Source organism: Pipistrellus kuhlii, unplaced genomic scaffold (genome assembly GCF_014108245.1).
Source record: "Pipistrellus kuhlii isolate mPipKuh1 unplaced genomic scaffold, mPipKuh1.p scaffold_m20_p_20, whole genome shotgun sequence".
Lineage (NCBI taxonomy): Eukaryota > Metazoa > Chordata > Mammalia > Chiroptera > Vespertilionidae > Pipistrellus > Pipistrellus kuhlii.
In genome coordinates this window covers 4,530,739-4,552,446 of record NW_023425516.1, presented here as the reverse complement: position 1 = coordinate 4,552,446, position 21,708 = coordinate 4,530,739, and the positions used below count along the sequence as shown (strand labels likewise).

The 21,708-nt window shown below is 50.5% G+C and overlaps 1 protein-coding gene across 6 annotated transcripts in view; it reads right to left on the bottom strand.

Annotated features, from left to right (window-relative positions):
- Positions 1-784: 784 nt before the first annotated feature.
- The window catches only part of TBX5 (T-box transcription factor 5), a 40,721-nt gene continuing 19,797 nt past the window's right edge, over positions 785-21,708 (bottom strand). For 5 of the 6 annotated variants that reach the window (XM_036449460.2, XM_036449463.2, XM_045585408.1 and 2 more), the window contains exons 8-9: positions 10,176-10,402; positions 785-1,619 (exon numbers count right to left, since the gene is read on the bottom strand). In XM_036449460.2, coding sequence (XP_036305353.1) covers positions 1,042-1,619; positions 10,176-10,402 — 805 coding nt within the window. In that variant the 3' untranslated portion in view covers positions 785-1,041. The remainder of the gene's footprint in view (positions 1,620-10,175; positions 10,403-21,708) is intronic. The other variant, XM_036449464.2, reaches the window with a different exon arrangement.

Sequence of the window (21,708 nt, the reverse complement as noted above, 5' to 3'; positions counted from 1 at the left end):
GTGGCTTTGGCTTTGGCGTCCAGTTGGACTGTGGGGAGGTTTGCAGGCTGGGGGCTGGCTTTGTTCCGTAGCCGGAAGAATATGGACTTTGGCTTTCTCGCCACTCTTGTCAGCACGGAGCTTGCCCTTTGCTTATCACAGTTCTGCCTGCGTGTAACCCAGGGCTCTTTAAGTTTTTCAAAGCAAGCTTTCTGGCTGGGATGCTATAGGCCACATTTTAGCAACAGATGGCTGGGAAGACAGGAGCGCTGAGTGAGATATGATGCCAGGTGGAGCCCAAGGTTATCCTGACCCCCCCTCTAGGAGGCAAACTGGGCTCCTTGGTGACGGGGAAGGCAGGACACAATCAGAAAAAGCTGGGGACAGAGGAGACCTTTTCAAAAACATCCCATGGCAGAGGTAGGTCATTTCTTAGTCAAGGGGAGGGTGGCGAATTTTGGTTTTAGGGGTGGCTTCGAGGAAGAGAACTCCTCGGCTACATACTTTGAACTTGCCTCAGACCTCCCCCAAAGTAAGGGACTGGGTCCCATTAAGAAAATTGAAAGAAAAAAATATATTATTATTTATTATATAACAATGTCAACATTAACAGCAAGACAGGAAAAGACTCCAACTCTGCATTAGGATAACACACTCGATGAGGCAAGACTTGCTGGAGACCAAAAGAAGGAATCTGGGAGGCCCTCCGGAGGTGGTGTGAATGTGGCCCCTGGATGAGTGTGGTGGTTGTGGTGGGAATGGGACTCATTTTTTGTTGTTGTTCTTTTTTCTTTTTTTTTCTCTCTAAGTTTTGGGACGAAATGACAAAGTCACATTTTTTGAACTGTGATTTCAGGCTACTGATTAGATCAGAGTCTGGGGGAGGGGGGTCTCAAGCGCAGGCATAAATGTGGGGTGAAATGAAAAACCTTGTCCGTGGGGTTCTCTTGGCTACCATCTCTCTCCTGCTCTCTCTCTCTCTATTGTCTCTCTCCTGCTCTCTCTCCTCTCTCTCTCTCTCCTCTCTCTCTAGCAAATGTCTATTAGGAAGCAGGCCTCGCTTTAGCTATTCTCGCTCCACTCTGGCACCATGCCAACCCCATGCACCGAGTGGTACTGGTGTGGGGACAGGGTCCTTGGCACGCCATGGGAGTAGAGGAACTCAGATGGTTGCAGGCCGCCAGGGGACTGCAGGCCAGTCTGAGGCCCACACTGCCTGACCACAGGCTGGTGGGCCACGGAGGTCTGGTGCTGGAACATCCCCTCCCCGAGCTGGGGGGAGCCGTGGTTGGCGATGCCAGCCAGCCGGGGGACCAGAGGCCCCGAAGTGAAGTGAGCCGAGAAGTGTTGGTAGGGTAGCCTGTCCATGGGCTGCACGGTGGTGACCGTGCAGCTGCTGTAGGAAGGCATGCTGGGCCACGTGTTGCAGCTGATGTCCTCCAGGCTGGGCACAGGCTCACTGGGCGGCGCAGAGCTGGCATACATGCAGGCCTGCCGCTGGGCTGACTCTGTCCTGTAGGAGGCACTCAGGCCCTGCTGTTGGGGGTAGCTGGGGCGATAGAACGGGTCTTCTTCGCTGGGCGATGTCTCCATGTAGGGCTTCTTGTAGGGATGGTCTGCGGTGGAGCATTCTTCATCTGCTAAGAGAGGAGGAGAGAAACCCATGAGGCTGGGACCAGCCACCCCACAACTCAAGGCAGAGACAGCCATTTGGCTGAAAGCCTGAAGAATCAAGTCTCTTAAGACTGTAAGCCCAGGCCTCCATTCTGATACAAAGGGGTGGACTGTCATGGGGAGGATCTTGGGCTGTGACATTCTAAGCAAAGTCAGACCTTTCTGAACTCATTGTCTTCATCTGCAAAGCATAAAGATTAATAATGGCACTTTTCAACATAGGGTATTGTTGAGAATGAAATGGGAGAATGTGTATTAGTCCAGAACTTGGTACAAGGACACACTCAATAAATAAGAATTACAGTTATGTATTATCTTCCCTCCCCGGCTTGTAAATTCCACAAAGGCAGGGCATTTCCAGCACCAGTTCACACCTAGTAACAAAAATAATAATAAAGTCAGCACACAGACAGTAGAAACAGCTCATGAAGTGTTTGAGGTACTCTCCATGAGACAACCCATTTCATCTTCACAAAAGATGAAATTTTCTTTCATAAGCCCTATGAAACAGATTCTATTCTACCTGCATTCTCCAGAGGTGAGAAAGGAGACACAGAGAGGTTGACAAGCTTGCCAAGGTCTCACATGGCTTAGCAGCAGGGCAACTAGGATCAGAATCCAAGTAATCTACCTCCGAAATCTCTGCTAATAATACCATGCGGTACAGAAATGACACGCAATAAACATTTGTGCGATGGATGGAGGGGTGGATGGGCAAGTGGACAAATGGATGGGAGCTCGAATAAATTAATTTCCAAATCCTTTCCTGAAGCCTTATGCAAGCAAGTGCCTCGTCAATATCTGCTGAGTCGGTACAAATTAATGTGTGACTATTCTGCTGCGAAGCAAGCCACTTTGTTCACTAGTATTCCCTAGTGTGGCAAGTGGGGATGGTTCTGACCACTTCAAGGTCATGGACCTTTTTGGGAACTAACAAAAGTGCAGAGCTCTATCCTAGAAAAATACACTGAAACACAAAGCTTGGAGAATGGGGTACACACACAACTTCCAGGGCCTCAAAGACTCCCTAAATCCAGACTCCAACAAGAAGTCTAGATGTGTCTGGGTTTGAATATGGCTCTTCCACTTCATATCTGTGGGACACCAGCATTTCAGGCTAATTTTCACCATCTCTGAGTCAGAGTCAGAATACTTCCTCCACTGGATGGCGAAGAATTAAATGCGATGAGACATCTTCAAGGGCACCAGTCAGTCTCGTGGCAGACCCGATGTATAAGAACACGCCCGCAGGTGTTTCTTTCAGGGGAAGCAGACCTGAGGAATTTCTACCCAAGTGTAAACCTCAACCCAGATTCATTCTTAAGCTGGATTTATACCCTCAAACTGGAGATTGTCTTTCCTGTCTTCCAGTTGCTTTCTAATCAATAAGAGTTAAGAAATATTTCTGTCTTTAAGGGGGTTGGTGAAGAAAAATAAAATACTGGGATAACCTTCCACTCACTGTGATGTCCTTCCACATAAGGGCAGGACACAGACTCGGTGATGGGAGGGAATAATAGCTTTTACTTACTAGGTGACTTACTAGGTGATTGAGCACTTACTAGGTGACCTGACTCTAATCTCATAATAATTCCTCCATGTGGCTCCTACCTGGGGAAGTGACCCACCCAAGGTCATGCAGCTGGGAAGGATAGAGGCTGGCATCAAAGCCAGGGCTGACTGACTCTGCCACACTTGCTTCAGGCTCTCTAGATTTCCAATATCCAATGCCACTCACCTAGTCAGTCAACAGGTGTTCATGTTGACTGACTACCAAGTGCCAGACCTGTGCCAGCTGCTAGAGATGGAGTGGTCAAAGGTGGTCATAGCCCTACTCTTGGTACACATCCTTGGCCCCTGTCCATTCTCCCCTGAGCAGTGAGGACAGATGCTGACCTATGATTAGGAGGTGGTTCTCAGAGAGGAAGCTCTAAGTCGATCACTTGTCCCACCATAAATCCTTTGACCTTGGTCTGTGTTACAAAACAGCTCTCCGGCCAAGAGACGGAGCCCAGGTTCCACCCTACATCTCTATTTGCATCATAGACACTCAAAGATTTGTCCTCAAAAAAGTGAAAAAGGCAGCCACCCTTCCAGGTGTCTGTCTACGCCAAGCCAGAGGTTGAAGACATGCAGAAGAGGATGACCACACTGTCCACCTTTCCACTGGGCATTCTTTGGTGTCTTATAGACACTCTACTTTGTTGTCCTGGTCACTTCCTCCCTCCATTCTTCCTTCCACTCCCCCAGACCCATAAATCTGGATGTTTCCATTGGTGCTGGAATCAGAACCTTCGGGTTTTCCATTTAACCAGGGCGTTCCCCTTTTCAATAATAGCAAGTACAGCTGCAGGGTACCCTTGGCAAGAGGGGAAAAAAAAAAAAAAGGCAAGCTAACCATTCCCAAGTTTCTGATCCACTTCCAGGTTTGTTACAAGTAAAAAAAAAAGGAAGAATAATAGAATAATATGAAAAGGGCTGGAGCCCATTTTGGAAAATCGTAAAATTACACATTCCAGTCTTTAATACCCCAATGATCGGCTGCAGAGTCCGAAGAAGGCTCGATACTGGCTCATTGATGAAAGCGGGTCCCGAGTCTTCTCAGATTCCTCTAGAACCTCACCGCACTGTAAAGACATTCCGAAGCAAGCGTCCAAGCTTCAGGTTGTGATAAGTGCTTTGGATGTCATCTTCGTTTCTTCGGGCTATGCTTTGGTTTCTGCCTTTTTCCTGGGAACCACCATAAACGATCCACAGCAAAAGGTCTCTCTCCCTGCCAAGCCATGTTTACCTTCCAGGGTGAGGGGATGAGGGGCTGTGGTCTCGGGTCAAGTCCCAGTTGAGCTGAGCCCACAGCTTGGTCTCAGAAAGGTGTGCAGGAAGAGAGGTCCTGAGCCCAGCTCTGTGCCCCGAGAGCAGGAAAGCTCTTCCGGATTCCGCTCACCTATCACTGCCCAGTGCCGGGGGGAACCTGGTCCCTTGCATTTGTCTGGATGCTATTGATTCTGGGCAAAGTGGCTTTAATGATGAATCCAGAACACAGATTTTTAGGGCACAGAGTTATGTTTCTGGCTCTTGCTGGCTATGTGACCTTGGATGAACCACCGGGACCATTTGAATCTCAGTTTTTGACTGTACATGGCAATATTGCAGGAATTCCATGCAGGAATGGCGTTGTTAATAAGCAGTCTAGCTTGCTTGCACATACAGGAAGTGTTTAAATCTCATCTGTCTAAATATCTGGCGTACTGGCTTTTCCCCCTTAGAAGGCTGGGCAGGTGGCTCGGTGGAGGTCATCCAATACCTGAAGGAATTAGGGTGGATCCCGGAGCTGGGAAACAGCTGCGTTCCCAATTGCTAACCCCACTGAGCAAATATCGCCGCCATCCCCCATGGGCCATTTCCCTTGGCAACTGAGTTCGTTCAGCTCAAGCCCCAGAGTAGAGTGGTGAGCAGCCCCTGCCTGGCTGAGTGACCTTCAGCAACTCTAAGGTGGGGCTATCTCCAGGCCTGACTCACCTAACAGTGTCTTTCAGCTGGACAGCCCAGCCTTGCAGCTTTCATGGAACTGCTGTTCAGATGGGAGGGAGGGGAAGAGGGAAGGACGGAAAAGGGTGGGTGGATTTTAGCTCTTGGCTTAAAGTAGAAAGGACTGGAATGCTATTGTAGGACTATCCTTGATTAGGAAGCAAAATACTCCAGCTCATATCTCACTCAGCCCTTATGTGAAGCCACTGGTTTACTTACTTGCTTACCTGCCTCGCCCAGTGGAACACATTTCATGGGGGCGGGGCTCTGCCACCCTGCTCCTCTCCCGAGCACCAGCACAGTGCCCAGCGCAAAGTAAGTGCCCATCAGTGTAAACCTGATGATGCAGCCCAGATCTGCCCGCACCGCACTAACCTCAGCAGCCTAGCCCTCCTCCTAGTCCTCTGCTTGCCCCGCAGAATGGGCGAGGACGTGTCCTCTGGCTCCAAGAGCACGGAGGACCCAGTGAAGAAAGTCGCATGAAATCGCTCTTAAAGGCACATCACACTGAGAAAATGCACCCTGCAAAATCACTTACTATATTCAATGCCCCTTCCCCTCACTCCTCTGACTTCCCTTTGAAAACCCAGTGCAGTGAACGGCTTGCCTGAAATCTTTATTTGGGTTGCTAGTCGGGTGGGAGGGTATCAAGGTGCGGGGGAGGAAGGCAGACAAGTGCTCTCCCAGGCCCCGGGGTCCTGGCTGGGTTGAGTGGCAGTGATAAAAGACCGTCCTGGCTCCATCCATCGGGACAGATAGTTTGGAGACAGCTGGGCCCAAACACAAGGAGCCCTCTGGCCTGCCTGGCCCTTTGACATTGCATAGCACGGCCTCCCGGCTCGTTGGAAGGGAGACAGACAATGAGGGGAAGTCAGATAGTGCGCGGGGCAGGCCGGGGCCAGGGGAAAGCCACCCATGGAGTTATCACTTAATGGGAATCCCAAACTGGAAGGAAACCTCCACTGATTCCTTATCACTTTACAATGGAGGCTGATGATGAATTGCTTTTTGTCCTCTCAGGCAGGCAGGACAGACAGCGCCTGGCTGGAATGTCCCTGTCTCTGGGAGCTTTCCTTTGGGAGCGGAGGGAGGTGAGAAGGGCAGAGGTTTCTGGAAAGGTGAAGAGAGCCCTGCAGGGTGTGTCCCCCGCAACCCAGTGTGTAGATCGCAGTGTAGATGGATTGGAGGGCGGGGCCGCTTACCAGCTGGGTGACACTGGGCAGGCTACTCCACTTCTCTGAGCCTCAGTTTCTGCACCCGTGAAAAGGGGGTAATTCTTCACCTTCTTATCTCCAGCCTGTCACTGCATCCTGATTCCACCTACATCTCCCGCCCTTCTCCCCACATCCTGGTCTGAGCCACCATCAGCTCACTCCCGAGCTCCTAACCGCCTCTCACCTGAGCTCTGGCGCTCATTGTGGCCCCGCCCATCACAGCCCAGTGACACTTCCAAACAAACCACGTCCTGTCACGCTCAGTTCAAACCCCTCCAATGGCTGCCCGCTGGTGTTCGGATAAAACTGAAGTCCTTCAAATGGCTCACAAGGGCTGGCTGCCTGCTGGCTCCTGCCCTCCCCTCACCGAGTTCCAGCCTGTCATCCACTCCCCGAGGGGGTGGACCCATCTTTGTGCCTGACACTCAGTAACACCCTCTTCTCCCACCCAGCTACTCAGAGCTAAACTCTTCCCTGATCCCCCTAGGGCCTAGGCCGATACCCCTTCATGGTCACAGCACTTTGTGTATCTCCTTTACGGCACCCGGTCGCCATTTCTCCCAAACAATCATATAATTATGTCATCCTGGTGTCTGATCTCCTGGGACGAGTGAACTGCATCAGGGCGGGACGGTGGGAGCGAACGCTCATTGAGCACTTGCTATGTCAGGTCCTGTTCTGGGCGCTTTATGTGGGGGATCTCATTTCATCCCCTAACAAGCCCACAGGGTGGGTACTATTATTACCCCCATTTTGCAGAAAAGGTAGTTGAGGCTCAGAAAGTCAAAGCAACTTGCCCAGGGCTACACAGCGGGAAAGTGTCCACTATGGCGCTGTCTTGCAATGGACCAGCCACCAACGCCGGCCTCCACCGGAAGCTGATATGCGTTCCCGGGGGGATCCCGCCAGATCCCCCGTGAGAGTCCACGGCTCCCGTGATCGAAAGCGGGTCACCGGCCAGGAATGCACTTATAAGGATGCTGCTATAAATACTGGACCGAAAAAAAGCGCCTTCATTCTTTGCAACTTCTTCCTCCTCTTCTTTCGGTCTGGCCTTAATTTAATAGGCAGAGCTCCCTAATTCAAACCTGCTGAGCTCCTAATCAGTGCGCTTGACCCAATCTCGCTAGCAAACTTGTAGCGGAGGATGCCATGTTGAGGTTGTGGCCGATCAGCAAAGGTGACACCACAGTGCGGTGGTTGGGGGCCCAGGCGCAGTCTGCAGACCTGGTGTGGGTTCAAATTCCGCCTTGGAGAACCACCAGCCTGTGGTTTTACCTTTCTGAGCCTCAGTTTCACCACCTGTGCATTGGTTCATAGAAGCACCTCCTTACTAGTGTTACTGAGATGGTCGCTGTCTGGAACCTAGGCAGGGCACCCTTAGGTGTCATAGGAAATAGGGTTTCCAGGCAGGAACCTGCACCGTGAGACACTTCACCCTGCTCATGCCTGAAGATGCAGACATGTCTGCAGGCATCTGGTCTGCAGCCCATCCAGCAGCGGACCTGCTGGGAGTCGGGCCAGGAGGCCTGGTGGGTGATATTGTTCAGGCCTTTGAGATCCTATAGCTTGGATGAGCTTCAGGTAAATCCGAACCCCCAGCCTCACCCCTGTCAGCTCCCCAGCCTGGGCTTGGACCAAACACAGCTCTTCCCTCCTTCAAAATGCAAGATGAGTACATGTCACAGAGCCAACCCCATCAGTTTCCTCGTGTAACCCCGGCTCCAGAGAAATCCACCAAAGCATCGTTTGCATTGGTTCCAATGACTGAGGTGTGTGTTTTTAAAGGGCCAGGCACCGGGCACCGGACTTCCAAAGGCATCGTGCTGGCTGCTGGGGCTTTGTGATACAACAGCTAATTCGAGGCTGGGGTCTGGGCCTGTGCGAGCAAAACAGTGGCTTGGCCCTGCGCTGAGGAGTCAGCCTTGCGCTAACAGCAGCCTGACAGCACAACATGGCCACACCAAGCCTACGAGACAGGTCCCGCCTCAGCCCTGTGTGCAGACCTTTTTTAAAGGAGGCATAGAAGTGCCACGGCCTGTTTGGCTCTGTGGTTGGAGCATCGGCCAATGGACTAAAGGTCATGGGTTCGATTCCCAGTTCAGGGCACATACCTCAGTTGCAGGTGTGAAGCCCGGCCCTGGTCCGGGCAGGAGTGGGAGGCAATCAGTGGCTACGTCTCTTTCACATTGATGTTTCTCTCTCTCTCTCTCTCTCCCCACTCCTCTTCACTCTCTCTAAAAATCAATGAAAAAAAAATCCTCAGGTGAGGATTAAAAAAATAAATGAGGCCTACAGGAATTAAGTAACAGGCTCCTAAGCATGAAAATTTGCAACTGGCAATGGTAAGATTCCTCCCAGATGTCTGATTCTGCAAACCACGGGCAAAGTTGTCTGCAAAGCATGAGGCTCCATGGCCCCGTCCCCTGTGTCCATTTTCTCCAGCCTTCGCCTGGGTGAGCGGCCTTCTCGTTACCCCAGCACACACTTCCTGGAGGGATGTCTGCCATTGACACCATCACAGCTACCACTTCCTGGGCCCTCACAAGGACCGGGTGCTTTAGGAAACAGCGCCATTTACAAAGCAGAAAGCTGGGAGACCTGCTGGGGTCACACAGGAAGCTGGCGGGAGTGGTGAGGCTCCAGCCTGGGTTTCCCTGGCCCCATCGCCTTCCCATCTCACTGTCCCGGCTACAGTTCGCACCAAGCAATGGTTCCAGCATGCTGAGCTCAACCACACCAACACATCACCTTCGATTCTGGCTCAAGTAAACGGGCCACCAGAGGTTCCCTTCCTTAATCTGGTCCCTTTGGGTTCAAATGGCTGAGGAGGAGTCACCCATTCTTATTGGGCAAAGTTCACTCTGAGTGTCTCAGACACCAGCCCGGTACATGGGAAAAGGGGATGCAAAGAAGAAGGAAAGTCAGTTGTGCTTTCTTTTGTTCCCTCTGTGCTGGTTTTGGTCTGGAGAGGAAAGGAGAGCTCAGGACCCCATGGGAGGAAGCCTGGCCCGTGCACTGAGAAGCACACCAGTGAGGCCCATCGCAGCAGCACGGCGTGCGATGCTCCGGGACGCTGGCAGCTGCCCGCCTGTCCGCTAGCTGAGAGGCAACAGAAACCCACTTCCTCCTCCTGAGGCAGCACTTCTGCTTCATCACTTAAAAAAAAACGAGGCAACTCCAGCCTCACACAGCTACAACCTATTCTGAAGTTTCAAAAAATGCAACTTGCAAAATACATACAATTGGATATCAACTGCTAAACATAAAAACAAAACTGTTTTTAGTTATGTGAGTGCGTGTGTGTAAATGAGTAAAAAAGATCTGGACCTTTGGAATAAGTGCTCCCCAAGGAAGGGGCTAGAATTAGGGGAACAACTGTGTGCTGGTATGGTTTTAATTTCTTTTCTTTTAAAATATATATATATAATATTATTGATTTCTTAACAGAGAGGAAGGTAGAGGGATAGAGAGTTAGAAACATCGATGAGAAAGAGACATCAATCAGCTGCCTCCTGCACACCCCCTACTGGGGATGTGCCCGCAACCAAGGTACATGCCCTTGACCGGAATCGAACCTGGGACCTTTCAGTCCGCAGGTCGATGCCCTATCCACTGAGCCAAACCGGTTTCGGCTGGTTTTAATTTCTTGCAATCTCTATGTATGTTAGTATTGTTTGCATTTTTTAAAGAAATAAATGTAGTTGCGGATACTTATTTCCCCCAAGGAAGGGAAAGAAGTAGAGAAAGAGGCACATCGGGCAGGGGGTGCCCACTCACCTTTCCTTTTGGTGCAATGGTAAATCTGGCCGTGCTCCGGGGGCAGGGGGTATGGATTGGGTGGGGGCAGGAGGTCCTGGGAGGGTCCGGACACACCATTCTCACACTGGTACTGGGACCCCAGGTTGGATGAGGTGGAGAGAGCTCGAGGCTCACTGCTGAAAGGGCTGTGGTTGGAGGCCACTTTCTGTCTCACTGTGCTCCTGGGAACCACGGGATATTCTTTACTGAAAGAGAGAAGATGGGAAATAGCATCGATCAGTGCTCTGCTCCAGCGGGCCCCTCCCTCCCCCCACTGGCTGAGCCACGGGCCGAAGAACCCACCAGAAAAATCACAATAAGAAACAAAGGGGTCTTTGTTGAGCAAAGTGATCCAATTATACTCAAGTACATCGGATGTCTTGGATATACATATTTGGGCCCTAACTTTTCATGCCTTCTACAGTAGGCAATTAGGTTTGTGAATAGTTCTACCTGTATACAGAGAGGTAAATGGGTCGAGAATGGTAGCTGACCACTAGAATAGTCAGGGATGATCCTAAATTATCCTCATCTGAATAGTTTGCTGCTTCGTGCCTTAGAATTTCCTTTTGAGCTACAGTACTTGTCACCACTGACTTCATATTTCACTTCTCCGTGCCTTCGTTTTCGAATGAATAGAATACAGATCTCCAGCTCAGAGGGGTGTGGAGAGAAGTGACTTAATACCCGTGAAAAACTGAATAATAATGGGCACACGAGTGCTCAACCAATGACAGCCATCATTGTTATTGTCATTGTTAACAGAACTGGATTCCTGTGCGATCTGTGCATTTTATTGATGCATTTAATCATATCATTCTGAGAACTGAGCCACGGTGTTCACCAGGATGGCAGGGAGGGCCATGGCGCCACACAGGTTCAGCATCCCTTCTCCAGGAGAAGTCTGTATCCGTCAGTCCCAAACGTGGTCGTGCTTTTTATCATGACCCGAACCAACTCTTGTTTAATTGAGTGCATTTTTTAAAAATTAAAATTGCATCCAAAGAAGTTTAGCCTCACTCTGAGCAATATCTGTGAAATTATGGGCTTGCAATGCTAATTATGGTTCCTGTAAGGCTGATAAAATAAATCCTTTCCCATTAAAATTGAAGAGTACACCTGAAGTCCTCCCACGGAAGAAAACACTACACCTAACACATTTCTGAAGGATGCCTCATTGACCCATTTCATCTTCTCCATGACCATAGGAAGTGGGTGGTGTTCTTGTCCCCATTTTACAGATTAGGAAACTGAGGCCTGGAGAGAGTTAAGCAACTTGCTCATGGCCACAAAGCTATAAAGAGAGCACCTGACACCTAACCCAATAGTCCCCTTAATGATTTATAGACAGTCTCCTAATTACTCCTGTCAATATTTAAAACATAATGTGCTGTTAGGGGGGCAGGGGTTAGGAGTTCACCACTCCCACCCCTCAGGGGTGTAACAGCCCACTCTGGGTCCTGCCTTTGTTTGCCATGTGGAAGCACGTCAGAGTGGCCTGGCAGGGACATACAGTGTCTGCCAAGTTTCCATGAGGCTCCAGACACCATCAGGACACCCGGGGGTCTCTGAGCCCAGTTTTCCCGTGGCATGTGCCATCCCAAACCAAAGCTGGAGCCATCCTGCACAGCCACACCACTCAGAATCTCTCCCTGGGGCCCGCAGGCTGAAAGGAATGAAATTAGCTTTATAGTTCTCTCTTTGCGGCTCCAGCTACGTCATGGAAAATGAAGACGAAGAATTATAATAATAATAAAACATAAAACCTGTCAAATCTTGCTGGCAATTCTATTTGGGTCTGCTTAGTAGAAGGACTGGACTGTCGGAGCTCCCCAAGAGGAGGGGAATCTCTCTTAGTTTTATGTTCTTAATGGAGATGGGTTTTTCTTAATTAAAGAAAATACCTCCCAAAAATATTGGCTGAGGGAGTTTACAAGAGAATGTATCAATGGGCTCTGAGGAATTCTACATTCTGGCCAAATTGCAAAATTACTGTCTGGGAAGGGCAAGTCCTGCCTTTGATTACTAACACACACAGAAATGGGACAGCCATTTCACCCCAATATCCTCTTGTCCCTCACAGCTTGCTTCCTGCCAGCGAGCTTGAAACATCCTCCCCACCACCCATCGCTCACATCTCACATACAATGTCTGCAAGCCCATCTGACAGGTGTCAAAACAGAGGCCCAGAAAGGTGAAGGTGAAGACTTCTCCATCGGGACGAGCCAATAGAGGCAAAGGGATAAAAATGCTGCCACCAGACAACATTTGGGCAGTTTTCTCTGGGCTCATCAATGGGCCAATCAAAGGAACATGATTAGTAGCAATACAGCCAAATCTCTCAAATCCTTGTGATGAGGAGATAAATTATATCCTCCACAGCTTGAGAGCATCATTGAAGAATCCAGGGCACACAGGATTAAAGTGAAAGTTGGAAAGCCTTGTGTTTCTGGAAAGGAGGGCAGCAACAGAGGGCTGGTGTTTCATCACCACCACCACCACCACCACCATCACATCATCATCACCATCATCACCATCACTATCACCACCACCACCACCACCACCACCATCATCACATCATCACCATCACCACCATCACCACCACCACCACCGTCACTATCATTGCTACCGTCCTCGTCCTTATCTTCCTCATCATCCATGTTGTTCTGTAAGTGTCTTCTAATGTCCCAGCCACTGTACCGGTATATACTTTCCCTCATTTGATCCTGACAAGAACTCCATTTCATCAGTATGATTAGATTTACTTTAGAGCAAGCACGTCAAACTCGAGACCGACCTGCAGCCTACATGCGGCCCACAACAAATATTTTTGCCGCCCAGCCAGTATAACAGTGTGTGAGAAACATTTTAATAATTTTGTAACTTAATTTTTGCAATATCCTGTTATACATAATTATTAATAACAAACCACAATGTTCACTAATGATGGATTACTATCATTCATTTCCTTTTTGAGCCTACTCCTCACTCGCAGGCACACCATTTCTCCACTAATACTAGCAGGGAATATTTTAGCAGCCGATTACCACGTCAATAGTCTTGTACTGATTTGTTTGGTGTGCACAACAGGAAATATTTCGCTTTTGGAGAACAAGAAAAATAGGTTTATTTGCATTACGCTTATTAAATTGTGCAGTCATTCAGTGTCTGGTAAGTTAATGTTCAAGAAAAAATATTAATCTTTATCAAAATGTTCTATTTTATGTTAACGATGTGACTCATTTATTTCAGTCCTTTGTATTCAGCATGTCTCTAGTAAATAAACCTACTTTTCTATAAAAATTGAAGCTTTTGCTTTTTTTGTGGCCCACACAGACTTAAACCTTGTTTATTTGGCCCGTGATAGCCTCTGAGTTTGACATGCTTGCTTTAGGGTAAAGAGATTAAGCTGCAGAGATGTGCAGCAGCTTGCCCCAGAAGACACAGCTAAGAAGAGGTAAAGCTGCGCTCCAGCCCGGGACAGCTATTCTAAAGGTCTTGATAATAGGAAATTGCTGCCTTCACACCCACCTCGTGGGCAACACGGCCCTCCTGTGATAAAGACTTCCTGGTGACACCAGAGTTGGGGACTGGCTACACCCGGGCAATGTCAGGTTCTCCCGGCCAAGCTGCTGGTCCTACTGTGTCAGGAACTAGTAGTTTACCGTCAAATCCCACTGCTCTCGGCTGTACCAACAGCTGCGCCGACATCCTGCCAACTCGCTCTGCCTAATCTGGGCTCCCAGGACACCCGCCGAGAGTCCTGAGCACCTCTTTTCACTCTGGGTGTCGAGCCCGCAGACCAGCCTCTCCCGGGCTCTCACATTCTGTTCCACGTGAGCGAGTGCAATGAATGACGCCATTGTTGCCAGGCCTGGGTTGTAAAACGTTACAAGGGAATATTGAGAGCCAGGGCCAAGCTGCACCCACAGCGTGCCGCCAGCTAACGAACGCCCCTGAGAACCTTTCCACCGCAGCGTCTGAATTGGCCCTTTCACTGCAGCAGGTGGCCGCTGCTGGCGAGCGCAGGGCCGGTGGTGCTGTGCCCTGCGCTGCTTACTCAGTGTCTGGCAGCCTTTCTCAAACAAGCAGTGCAGCGGGAAGGCCAGCGACTGTGGCATTCCTGTTCTGGGGGGAGCCGGATTCCTCGGGCCAGCACTCGGTCTGCGATTAAAAGGGCCCACAAGCCCGCCACAGCTGTCGCGATTTATTAACTCTCCTGCGCTTGGGGAAGCTATTCTGACGTAATGTGTGGACATGGGAGGAACGGGACGGTCCACCAGGTGGGACTTAGCTCAGTGCTGATAATGATCACGCTCTCCTTCCCGTCTACGTTTGTTCGGTTACTTGGTTCTCAGTAGGTTTGGGATTCAGTCCCCAGTTGGGGTGCATACCAGAGGCAATGGATCAATGTTTCTCTCTCACATCAATGTCTCTGTCTGTCTCTCTCTCTCTCTCTCTCTCTCTCTCTCTCTCTCTCTCTCTCCCTTCCTTCCTCCCTCCCTCACTCCCTCTCTTCCTCCCTCTCTCTAAAATCAACAAAAACATATTCTTAGCTGAGGAAGAAAAAAAAGAAAGGCTTGGCATATATTTGGGACACACTGCTCAATAAACACCACCTTATAAATCACACATTACTGTATTTTGAAGCAGTTCTTATCTTGCAAGGGCTTTGAATGGTCTATGAACAGCCCTCCTCCCCCATGTATCAGACATTTAGGGCTCAGGGCTTAGAGTGGGAGGGGCTGAGATGAGGGAAATCTCTCCAGGGGAGAGGGTTTCAAACTTGACTGCATACCTGTAATCTCCTGGGATTTTTTTTTTTTAATACCAACTCCTGAGCCCGCCCCCAGAGACTCTGATCTTTGCCTTCTGCAGTGCAACAATGACATCAGGCGTTCCCAAAGAAAAAGCAGCCTTATGCCAGTTACACTGAACCCTACAACGTGAAAGAGACTCAGAACCCTGGCTGCTTCTGCGGGGAGGCGGAGGCGGGCATTCCCTGGGATGGGGCGTGAGGGAAGTTCAGGGGTGTAGGGGTGCTGTCTGATGATGGAGGCTTGGGGGGTATAGGCACAAGTATGTGCACTTGTCAGAACGTGAATGGTGCACGTGAGGTTTTTGCAGTTCACTGTGTGCAAATTTCACCTGAAGTGAAGCATTGTGAACAACAATGGAATCCTACTAGTTAACGCTGGGCATGCCGAAGTCTATAGGGATGGGAAGTACGCAGGTCTGCAACTTGGTTTGAGATGCATCAAGAAATAAGATGGATGGATGGATAGATGGATAGATGAATTAATGGGTGGATGGATAATGGATGGACAGATGGATGGATGGATTGATGGATGATGGACGGGTGGATGGATGATGGATGGATGATGAATGGATAAATGATGGGTGGATGGATAAATGATGGATGGATGGATGGATGGATGGATGATGGATGGATGGATGATGGATGGGTGGATGGATGGATGGATGAATGGGTGGGTGGATGGGTGGATGGATGATGGATGGATGAGCAGGTATGTTTGGGCAGGGGTGGGGTGGAGACAGTGATGCAGATAACTGGAAAAGGAGGAGAGGACTGTTCTGAGCATCCTCATCCTCGATGGGACAGCCATGAGCCAACATGGACTCCCAGGACAAACCTCAGCTTCACGACAGAGGCTGCTCTGCTTCCCAAATGCATGCCTCTCTCGTTTGAGATCAGCCCACGCCGCCCTTGGGAGCCAATGGCTAGTCAACAGTGCAGCAACACCGAGAACAGCGCTCTCCGGAACCCTGACCTGGAAACCCGTCCTCATTACGGGGCATTTGGGTTACCTTCAACCACAAGCATGAGATACAAGAGCACTGAGTCTGCCCTTTGAAAAACAGCCGTCTGCACTGAGGAGCTGGACATGAATTTAAGATCAGGAAGGAAGGGCTGGAGGAGGTGGGAAGGCTCTCTCAGAAGGACGTCACTTTTTAGGGGTCCCATGAAGCCCAGGAAATTTTTCAGTGGTTTTTGTACTTAGGTATTGAGTTTTTCGGAGAGTCCCTTGCTTTCATTGCATTTTCAAAGGGGGTCTGAGACCCCGCTTAGAGGGAGAAGATGGAGGAGGTGAGCGTGAGCATCTCGGAGGCTGGGAGAATGGTCCATTTCAATGCAGGTGTGTAGGGATGTCCCAGGACCGGGCTAGCCGGGGCACCAGGGGCTCCAGGTGTTCCTAACCGCTCTCTAGTTCGGGGGCTCAAACTCCAGGCCAGCCACAGCGGAACCTCAGGGTCCCCCCACTCCGGAGACCACTTTCCCAGAGCACCAGCTGCCCAGAAGAAGTCTGAGGATGTACAGGCAACCTCAGTTCTCCGTGAGGAGCTCTGAAGACACTGCCAAGGCCAGGTGGGGCACAGCCACCATCTGCTGGCCCCGATGATGCCCCATAGGGACAGTGTGGGGCAGAAGGGCCTGCAGACTCAGTGCGAGGCCGAGCGAGAAGTACCTGCGTCTTGTCCCCACTCCGGGTGTGCTGTGAGCGGAGGAGGGCGAAAGGGGGATCGGCTCCCCCTAAAGAAGCCGCCCTCTGCATGACAGCCGTGTGACCTGGGCATACCAGCCTGGCCTCTGGCTTCACAGGGCACTGACCCACCCTCATGCCTAACCGGTCCAGCTTCACTCTGGGCAGACACCATGCCAAGTGCTCCCGTGCCTGCCGGGGCCATGTTACAGCACGCGGGCACTCTCTGACTTCCTTCTAGAGGAGGGATTGCAGTCAGGACATGCCTCATGGCATGTCTCCCACGCAGCAACCCTGAGGGAGCTCCGTCATTATCTCCGTTTCTCAGGTGAGGACCTAGCGGCCCAGGGAGTCAGGGAGCTCCATGGGTAGTCTGGGCCCAACTGCAAAGCCGGCTTCACATCTGTGGGTCCTGTTCCCTGCGAGTTGATTCACCTTTGCAGCCCAGTGCCTGGCATACACTAGGCACTTCATAATATGTGTTAGCCAAGTAACAAATCAACAGCTTAGAAACTGAGTAAGTGAATGAGTCTTCTGCAAGAGGGCTTGGACGGCAGGGCGGATGCTGTTTCCCATGGTCCCTTCTCCCTCTAGCACCCCAGTGGCACCCTGTCATAGCGCCTCTCCAGGTGGCTTGCAGAGATCTTTAGAATCTGACCCCAACTCCACACCCCAAGGCTTCTTGACCCTGCCCATTTCTCCTCTGCTCAAACCAGACAGCCCTTCTCCCCAACGTGATTCCAATCCCCTTCTCCCTACAAGGCCTAGGGCCCATCTCTCCGTGAAGATGTCTGTCTATCCGCGCCCATCTCCCCCACCCCCACCCCACTGGTCCCGGCATCTTGGGCTCCTCAGCAACTGTCTGAGCGCATCTTCGAGGGCAGCACAGTTGGAAGAAAGCCATGTCCTATGAACACTCAGAGTCTAGACCAGTGGTCAGCAAACCGTGGCTCTCGAGCCACACGTGGCTCTTTGGCCCCTTGAGTGTGGCTCTTCCACAAAATACCACGTGCAGGCATGCATGTACAGTGCGATTGAAACTTCATGGCCCATGCGCAGAAGTCGGTTTTCAGCCTGGGCGAGTCTATTTGAAGAAGTGGTTCTAACGCCACACTCAAGGGGCCAAAGAGCCGCATGTGGCTCGGCAGCCGCGATTTGCCGACCACTGGTCTAGACCATTCCAAACAGCGCGAAGCTCCCACACCTTTCTCAGTAGATGAGCATTTAGGTGCATTTCCCAAATTTCTGCCATTTTCATAGCATCTGGATAACGTTCACCCAATCAGCCCTACTGCTTTTTAGTTAATATTTTTCCTTAAATAATCAACCTTAAGTTAATTCCTCTTCTCCTTCCCGCCTGCCTTCCTCTCGCTCTAAGTAATGTCTATGCGGTCAGGCTGACGCTCCTGTCTTCTGTGGACCCTCTCCCGTCACCTCCTTTGTCACCAGGGAGGGGCACTGCGATTTGGGGGATACTGGATTTCAGGATTAAATGCTTTGTAAGCCACAGACGGACCTTTCAGAATAACCTTGGCGCATATTGTAAATGATTTTCCTGTCTTCTTCGTGCTCTCCCATTTTTATAGAAGCACTTGCTGCTTCTGTAACTAGAAACTATAAATGAACGTTGGAAGGTCACTGAGGCGCCGTCTGTGTTCTCCCAAACACGGAGTTAGGTGAAGAGAGGTAGTGGGGTGAGTGCCCAGGCGCTGGACAAGCTAATCCAAGAGTGGGCTGACTTCAAGTTCACGCTCAGCCCTCCTTCCGATTGTTGAACTTGAAGGAAATCTCGCCCCTCCTGCTTTTCTCCCCGCAGCTGTCACAGGGTGTGCAGGGAACAGGAAACAGGATTAGAAGATTAACAGGGAGCCTGCCCGTGCCGCCTGGCTGTTCCCCCAGCCGCCTCTGGACAGTCACCTTCCTGGGACACTCGTCACTACCTGCTGCCACCTGGGAGTAGGGGCCACCGCTCAGAATAAACTCTGAACAAGGGCGAACTGGGAGCAATGGGGAGTCTCCAGGTCAGACATATTTACTGAGGCTGGACCAGTCCCCCCCAGACAGTCTCATATCACTCCTCCAAGAACCTGGAAAGCGAGCGCCACATTTACTAGTGCCCACTTCACAGCTGAGGGCTCTGAGGCTCCGCTTGTCCAAGGTCACATGCATAGTGAGGATGCACCCAGGTCTGTCTGACTCTAAAGCCTCCTGTTGGAGCCACGCTGCTTAGTCCCCTGTCCTTCCCACAGGCCACGTCCAGGGAAAACGGGGCACAGGGCCCTGTGCGCTCCCCACCCGGTCACTGCTGAGCCCTCTTGTTCCCAGCACAGCCCCTCACACAGCCACAGAGACCCACGTGGCTCTTGCGCTGAGAGGTTTGTCCATTACCAGCCACCCCTTCCTGCCCCCCATCTGCAGTGCCTACCAGGAAAGTCACCTACCCAGACCCTCCCCAACCCACCGCAGCCAGGGGCTGGTTAGGACAGCCCGTTCAGACCGAAGGAGAGTCAGCTGCCTAAATCTCTTCCCGCGTGGCTGGAACTTCAGGGAGAGTCCCCAGGATCACTGACATCTGAGCTCAAACGCCTGCACCTCCCACCTGCCAATCAGCTCCCCACGTGCAGGGGCCAGGCCTGGCCCGGGAAAGCAGTGAGGGGTCCCAGGGGCAGATGGGAGTACGCAGCCTGCAGCCAGGGGAAGCTTCTTGGATAAGGTTTTCGGGACATTTTTAAAACGCTGCGGGACATGGGACAAATTGTTAAGGATCGGGACTGTCCCGCCAAAAGCGGGACGTCTGGTCACTTTATTCCTGGAGGAAGGGAAAGCCACAAGGTGGCAACAGTGACGGGTAGGGACAAGTCTGAGGCAGACCAAACGTATTGTTCAGAGAAACAAACGTCGCCAAAAGAAGTGGGTTTGAGGCTGAAGCAGAGAGGCAGAGCAAGGGGAGTGCTAGGCCATACGACTTGTCAATCACGTGAGGCAGTCTGGGCGTCACACTGAAAACAGTGGGAGGCCAGATGTTGTAGGTGTGAAGTAACCTAGTCTGACTTTGGCTTTGCAAAGATGTCTTCAGCGGCTACAGAGAATGTCTGGGAAGCAAACAGGGCAGAAAGCAGGTCTAAATAAGTGAGGAGGCTTGCGCTGGCAGGGGCGGTGGTGGTTAGAATAGACAGGCTGGACAGAGAAAGGGAGGAGAATTCTGAGCTACGTTAAGAAGGTAGAATCAGCCGAAACCGGTTTGGCTCAGTGGATAGAGTGTCGGCTTGGGGACTGAAAGGTCTTGAGTTCGATTCCGGTCAAGGGCATGTACCTTGGTTGCAGGCACATCCCCAGTAGGGGGCGTGCAAGAGGCAGCTGGTCGATGACTCTCTCTCATCAATGTTTCTAACTCTGTCTCTCTCCCTTCCTCTCTGTAAAAAATCAATAAAATATATATATATTTTTTTTTTTTAAAGAAGGGAGAATCAGCAAGACCTGGGAACTAGTGAAATTTGAGGCATTGATTCAAAGCACCTTGGTTTGTGGGGAGGAGGGAGGAAGTGGGAGCTGAAAAACCCTGAGATCTCAGACTGGAACTGGGCGCCCTAAACCCAGTCCCCACCGCACAATCTGGACCCTTCCCTGCTGGAGACAAACCTTTGTCCATGGTCAATCGGCCTGAACAGCAGGAACCTGCAGAACCTGCAGACGGGGCTGGGAGTTTGGACATGGTCGGAATAAAAACGACCTCGGAGCCTAAGCCTCGGGGAGTTTGACCCCTCTCAACTTTATGTGGTATTTGTTGTCAACTTTTCTACTGACCAGAGACTAAATCCAACTCCAGTTTCAAAATGGAGATGTGCTTAATGCCAAATGTTTAGCTACAAAAAACATCGTACTAATCGATGCTCATGAAGAAAACCAATGATGACGGCAGGAAGATCTGAGGGTAGTGTCCATGTGTACACGTGAAGATAATGACATTTTTATGTTTACTGAATACAGTTAATAGACAATATTACATCAGTGTCAGATATACAAAAAGTCAACACTAATATGCCTAACCAAGTGGCCAGCACATTAAGTCTAATAACCATCATCAAAGCTTATCATAATATGATTGACAATAACCCCGTTGTACATGACATCCCGAGACTTATTTCTTTTAAAACTGGAAATCTGCATCTTTAATTATCCTTTGCCCTTTTGCCCTTTTGCCCTTTATTTTTTAAAGTATGCAAAATTAGATCTGGGAGGCCTGCTATCTAAGATCAGTTTCCGCAGCAACCTAGCGTTCAAACCACATTGCTACGGCATTTTTCTCTCTCCGGTCCCGTGCCTTCCTCTGACTGAGCATGTTTGTCCATCTGCCTTTCTGTGTCTTCCAGAGAGGATAAGGAAAAGCTTCCTAAATGATCTCATTTTATTTTGAAACACGAAACCCACCACAAGGGGAAGGGGAAAAAACACACTTTCTTGGTCAAAGGGATCAAGATGTATTTCTAATTCTCTTGCCATCTGGTAACTTATTTTGGAAACATATCAAGAGGTAGAGAGAGTGTTTGACGAAATTGGCAATCCCTTCAAATCAGGCCAAATTCCCACTATATACATTTGTACAGCCCCATCTATTCATCATATCAGCGACTGCGACCACAGGATATGTAAACGTATGGAGTGATTTTTATCACCATCTCCCAATCCCCCGGTGCCCTGGACACCACGTGGTGTCGAGTTTGTCTGTATTTCAGCCCCAGGAAATCAAGTCGTTAACTTCCCTTTCATTGACCAAGAGCTGTTGCCAGAAAGAAAATCATTCATCAGCCGTGATTGATGGGGAAGCAGAGAGAGAGGACTCCGCTAGGAGGAGAGAGACGGCAAAGGAAGAGGAGCAAATGGTAGCTTTCGTTCCCTAGGCAGAGGAAGGGGGCCAAGATCTCTGAACATCCCACCCCCACGCTTCCAGACACACTGTCCCGGATGCCTGACGGAGGAAACCACATGTGAGGCTGATCAGTAAATAGGAC